Here is a 6884-nt window from a genome sequence, read left to right as displayed (position 1 = left end):
AACATAAAGAAAATGTTGACATAACATATTCAAAATTTTACCATACCACTACCTGGGTAATTGTGCGATGGTAGAAATGTTTCTTAGCCTCTGACAACACAAAATACCAGATTATAACCGGTTCGGTGGTTATATATCAAAATACGTACCAACATAAACAATTTTTGGTAGAAATGTTTTTAGCAAGACCACACCCACCCCCCTTAAAAATACCAAATTACAACCAATTCGGTGGTCTAATGGACCAAATATCATAAAAATTCTTTAAAACTTCGACGCGTCACGCCTCACTTTGTATGAGGGCTATGCAGAATTGCACCCAAAATGATTATTTCGACTAGTCACAAAGGGAATGACAAACATAATCAGTGCAATCCCTTTCCCCAATTTCACAATTTTTTATATCCATACTGATGCCCAAAAAGGGAATAATTCTGTCGATTCAACTCGAATACGCCATAATTAAGCGAACCTAGTAGTTTTCAATGTTTTACAAATATTGATTTTAAAAGAATTTCTCTTTTTAACATTCCGAGGGAAATATTCATGATTGCCCTGAATATACCCCCATAGTATGGTGGAGGGTATAAAAATACACACATGCATGTATATTTGACATAACATTTATTTCAGCGCAAAGTAAACAAATAACAATTATCAATCTGTGTTAAGTTAAAACTTCTTATTCAGATTTGGTATGGGCATTGATGTATTCGATAGACTTAAGGATGTAGTCTGGGATTGGTGGAGGAGTGGGCAACAAGGGATTGGCAGCATCAACATGGTAACCAGTTTCATCAGCAGTGTATTGCAAAGAGACTTGTTCACCTTCGGGAGAGGTGTACGAGTGTTCACCCTTTACTACCCATTTGTCTTCACCAACCAAACTACCTTCTTGTTGAGCTTTAATGCTGTTATCGAATTCGTAGGCATATCGGAAGCTGTCTACATTAACTTCAGCATCATTGCGGAGGACATTGGCTTCTTCGTTGGCAGCAACAACGGCCAAAACGCAAGCGAAAACGATCTGTTGGCAATGAACGAAATTATTTGTTAATTAGGGAATAATCAAAATTTAATGCTCTATTCTAAAAACTTACGAAGAATTTCATTTTGTTGAAGTTGTTTGATAGAATCGAAAGATGATACTAGTAATATCACAACCAGTTCACGGCCAATTTATACTATTGTGTGAAAAGGTGCTTGAATCGAGGCTTCGGAGAAGAACAAGTTTGCTATTTAAATTATGTAACAACAAACAAATAGGCCTATTAATTAAGAATTTATACATACATAGTGAAATAGATTTGTATACATTAGTGCCAAATATTTGTTAAATATTCATAAATATTTATGCTGGCTAAAGAATAAATTACATATAATAGGATTTGAGAACTTTTGCTATGTACATACATACATACATATGTAGATATATCTAAACAGGTATCAAATTCAAGTTCAAGGGTTTTTATGATGGATTTGAGCTCTGCTGCCATGAACGATCCGATTTTAAATGTTTTTGTTGGATTCGTTTTTTAGCCACAACAGTAAACTGATAAAGTTTTTTCGTCGATTGGACATAATTGCGGCCTTTACAGAATTTTCGTGAAAATTCAACTTTGGTCCTATACAAATTACTATGGAAATAAAGATCACTGGGTTGGCACGGAACACTTAAGGTTATTGAATCAAATGGAAAAATGTAGGGGGTAGGAGTTCATAATTTTTTGTAGCCTTTATTAGCACATAGCAAAGTTAGTGCATTTTATACCCTGCATTTTATACCCACAGCTAAGTGGTAATTGCCATCATTAAATTGATACGGATTGTATCAAAATTGGTGTTGTTTCTTCTTCTTGTACTTCTAATTGCGTTGCCGGGTTAGACAAAGTCTTAGGGCCATCATTACATGTGTTCTTTTACTATCTGATGCATTTGAAAATGCAAAATAAACTAATTTGGAGGCATAAAACAATTAATTTTCACATTGAAAGTTAATGGCAAGAAGCTCCTCCTTGAAATTCAATCATCACTTTTAACTTTAACTTAACCGGAACGCTATAAATCTGTTCGGTAAATCCAAACTATAACAAAAGAAGACGTACAATAATGGGGGTTAAACTGTGTACCTCAAAATTATAGGCGCACAATAGTTCAGAAATCGATTTTCTGGCCAAAATCACATTTGTTTTTGTCGTCACAGATTTTTAATTTCTGAATGGGAATCGAAAGTAGTCTTATGGAAACTAAGGAAACCAAAAAATTAGGTCCAATATTCGAAGGTGCGAACGTGGGATAGTCCTAAATATGACAATTTTCTCCCACTTTCGAAAACACCTAATTTTTGCAAATATCTGGAGAAAGAAATAACTATTTCTCAGAAAACATATCAGATGTTGTGTTCATTGTTTATACCAGGGTTTCGGAGTCTAGCAAATTTGCTGGAGTCGGAGCCGGAGTCGTGAAAAAAGCTCGGCTTAGACTCCGGGCAAAAATTTGTTCTACATTTATTAAAAATTTGTTCAATCAAAAATTCTTTAAATATCTATGTTGATTACAAAATGCATATCCACAACTTCCGGTACTTCCCCCAATATTTGAAAAAAAATATAACTAAAATGGTATGCACAATATCTCTTGAACGGGGCAACCAATTTGGTCCAAACTTGAATCTCCTAAAATTTGGCCAAATGTAGTTTAACTTCGAAAATGGTCCATATCGGTCTACCCTTTAGGATACTTCCCCCACAACAGTGCATTTTAGGATCTGTAAGAAGATCCATTGGAAAAAATATACCGATGCTGTTCATTGTGGTCCTGTCTACAGCGGCATTAAGTTTTTCGTGGGCAAGTCCATGTTTCCTTACATACGCCACACAGTGGTTCAGGAATCGATTTTCCTGGCCAAAGCCCAAATTTTTGTAAACATATTGAAACTAAGGAAACCAAGATATTACGTCAAAATATTGGAAGGTGAGGGCGTAGCGACAATTTTTTTCGCAATTTTGGAAAATACGTCATTTTTGCACATTTCTGGAGAACGAACATGCTATTTTTCGTAATCTATAACAGATATTGTGTTCATTATTTTTTTGTCACATGGGTAGGAAGTATTGTTGTCTTTAGGAAACTTTTCAATAAATTACGGTAGCCTTTACACTAAATGAGCTATTTTATTTTTACTCAGTTACTAAATTTTAGTGAAATTCCTACTTTAGTGGACTAGAAATTTTAGGGAACAGCTTGGAACAAAGTTCCGTTTTCCATATATGCTTTAGTAAACGTCCTGTTCCGCCGTTAAACACTTTATTTAAATTTTTTAAAATTACATGGGTAAAAATTTGTGTTTTTTCCATACCGTTTCCTATATAAATTACAGTTTTTTTACAAAAATTTAAATTTTTTTAATATATGAGTTTTTAAGAGTTATATGCGTTTTATGAAAACGCAAGGACTGTTTTTTTTAATTTGGAAAAAAAATTGAAAATAATTTAAAAAAAATTCATTTATTGGTGTTTGACTTTTTTTAAATAGTTAGAACATATGAAAAACTCAAAAACACCCATATTTTGATGCAGTTCCGATTCCCAGGCCAGTAACATCAAATTTTTAACAGTGGCAAAATACCCCTCAGTAATGTTGGCGATATTTCCTGAGTATTTCAGCCATGTAAAACCACGATTTTTTGGTATACATACATTGTGGTTGCAGAGAAGAAAAAGCTACTCAATTTGGTGATGGTCAGGCACGATGTGCGAATCAGCACCTAGAATGTTCGGACTCTTTATAGAGAAGGTGCAGTTTATGAACTGGTAGATGTACTTGCAAAATACAAGGCCGATATTACTGTCACGAAGGAAATACGATGGCTTAGGAAAGAATTTACAACAACACCTAAACAATATTGAAGCTGCCATGACACAAAGAATGAGATTGGTTGCGGATTTGTAGTTAGTCAGAGATTAAAACATCTGGTCTCCTGCCTCACCCCGGTGAATGAAAAACTTGCTACAATTCATTTTTATTTGCGCTCATTGTTCTGCCCATGAAAATTAAATTATTTACATTATTTTAGGCCAACATCGGAAAGAAGATTGTTTTTGACGCAACATTCAGGAAATTCAGTCTCCACAGTGAAAGATTTGATAATGGCTGACAGACTTCGCTGCGGCAAATATCGTGGTAGTTAGCTACACCAGATTTAAACATCCCAACATTCAAAAGAACAATTGGCTGTCACCAGATCAAATATAAGAAATCAATTGATCACGTTGTGATACATGTAAGAAATTCATCCAGAGTGTTGGATGTATGATTGTTTCGAGATGCAAACATAGAATCGGACGACAACCTTGTTGCAACAAAGGTACGTACCCGATGAAACGTGGCAAATAAAGTACAGACACAACACGGAAGTTGGACATTGGTATGATGTAATCCCAACAGAGATAGCCGTAGCATAGTTCACTCAACTGGCCCTATTGCTGACGGCCTTGGTACAAGTACATACATCTACTGTGGAGACGAGCAAGGTAATCTTATTACTGATACAGGTAGTGGACTGAGGATATGGAAAGAGCATTTTCGTTTTTTAGCGAGTGTCGGTCACGATTGAATTCATTTAACCAGTGTTTCAAAGTGCTATAGGACGGTCCTTTATCGACATACAAAGATTTAATTTGATGGATGCACTCTTGCCGTGATTATCCACGTCGAAAGTTGGCAAAAATTATCGAACGAAAATGTTCACAAGAAAATTCAATTTTTTTGTAAAGTCACTGTAAAAAACTGTCCTTCTTCGGGTACCACTCCCACAATTGTTCGAAAATTTTCGGAAAATTTGTGCGCTCGATAACTCTTGAAGGGAGTAACCGATTTGGTCCATACTTTGCACATCGTGAAATTTCTACCAGACGTAGATGAGGTTCCCGCACAAAATGTCGGAAAAAGTTCAGTTTAGGACCTGCTTTCGAGTCGCTTTGATTTTTGTTCTAACAGCTTGTATTCACTGCCCCCATTTCGACGGTACTAGTTATTTCAGGGGCAAGTCCATACTTACTGAAAAAATAAAAAGCTGTAAAAACTCGCCATGGCAGCATTGTTGTGGATGGAGCGCACGTAATATCTTGCGCAAACCAAAATAATGTTCTAAGATGCTATATCGGTCGCAACAAAACTTTTCGTTAAAATGGTGCGCACGACAACTCTCGAAGGAAGTAACCGATTTGATACATACTTTGCACATCGCAATACTTCTACGAGACATAGATCCGGTTAGAATTTGGACTATATGTGTCATCTCCTTCGGGCACATCCCACACAAAATTTCGGAAAAGTGCAGTTTTGGACCTCCTCCCGAATCTTTTGGTTTTTCTTGCAACAGGCCCCTATTACGATGGTACAAGGTTTTTTTATTAATATTAAATAAATAACGTAGGTAGTGCGTATAGAAAAAAATATTCGCTAAACTTGTTCACGGTCGATATCTCCTAAACGAGTTATAGATTTGGTCCAAACTTAGTTTATGTTCAAACGTGTCCCCACAGTTCACTCTTTGGGGGAAAATCTACAGAAAAGCTCTAAAATTTATGGTGACCAACTGAAACTGGTGGGCAATTACTCCCAAAATAAGAACCTCCCATGCAATACTTTTTACTTGATATATGTATATATATATATATATATATATATATATATATATATATATATATATATATATATATATATATATATATATCTTTCAAAAAAAGTTTACGACATTTTTATGATTCTCAGAATTAAAGAAAATTAGTGAGAGACAAATGTTAAGTCTGTTTGGTTATCTCTCTCTCTCTAATGTTTATTTCCAATTATATATCTGCTTACAGTGACTTCAAAAGTTGCCTATAATTCTGATTAATTAAAATTTTAAAATCATTTTATAATTAAGATTTTATGTAATCTTATGTAGAAACTCATCACGCTATGATACAGGAATGTGGGGTTGTAAAAAAGTGACAGCCCAAGTGTACACATTATTGCACCACTGTACAACACCCAACAATCCTACCTACCTAATAACAAAACAATGAACCCATCATCTGTTATCGTTTCCTAGAAATGAGATTAAACTGAACTACAGTATAATCTCGATAATCCGGACCCCACATGTTCCGGCAGTGTCCAGATTATCGAATTGTCCGGATTACCGAGTAGTAAAAAACATATTTTTTTAAGTTTAAATCATTAGATATATCTAGATATAACGTACATAAAAAGTGGTAGGGACTTCGGACACCAAGAAAGAACGGAGGCGCAACCACAGTTGTCTCGAAAATTAATTTGCTAGCCGATGCACTCATGAGTTTAGCAAACATAGCGATCGTAAAACGATAGGCCCCCGAAATTCGTCTACAAATATATAGCATTTTTGACCACTGGACATTCTCTAAAAATGGTCTGGGATTTTGGCTCCAAATATGTACCTTGGATCGGAGACACAACCTCACTGCCTCCAAAAATCAGTGCTGAAACCGATATAATCATGAGTTTTGCATATACATATAGCGTTTAAAAGAAAGGTGTAGAGAAGGTACCCCACCTCCTCCAAAATTCATAAAATATACATTACATCGGTTTAGTAGTTTTGGAGATATAACATATTCAAAAAAGTAGGCGTGGTCCAATCTGTAGGCCCCGATATGATAAAGATACGGCGTTTTTATAAATATGGCATATGGGAGATACTCCACCCCCTTAGGTAAGGGCGGAGAACCAACCACAATTGTGTCGTAAATTAATTTCCAAACCGATACATTCGTAATTATTGTAAATACATATAACATTTTCTAAAAATAGCGTATAGGGGAAATACCCCGGCCCATCCGAAATTCACTGTATATTCC

At 35.4% G+C, this 6884-nt stretch overlaps 1 protein-coding gene across 1 annotated transcript; it reads right to left on the bottom strand.

Moving 5' to 3' along the window:
• Positions 1-682: 682 nt before the first annotated feature.
• LOC141406816 (cuticular protein 47Eg-like) lies at positions 683-1112 on the bottom strand. Its single transcript, XM_073992869.1, has 2 exons — positions 1101-1112; positions 683-1027 (listed from the first exon to the last, which is right to left on the bottom strand). Exons 1-2 carry the CDS (start codon positions 1110-1112, stop codon positions 683-685), a joined length of 357 nt encoding a protein of 118 aa, XP_073848970.1.
• Positions 1113-6884: the final 5772 nt, after the last annotated feature.

This window comes from Musca autumnalis, unplaced genomic scaffold (genome assembly GCF_047663935.1).
Source record: "Musca autumnalis isolate F117 unplaced genomic scaffold, ASM4766393v1 scaffold_5, whole genome shotgun sequence".
Taxonomy (NCBI): Eukaryota; Metazoa; Arthropoda; class Insecta; order Diptera; family Muscidae; genus Musca; species Musca autumnalis.
Note: the sequence above shows the minus strand (reverse complement) of the source record. Positions and strands in the feature narration are given on the sequence as shown.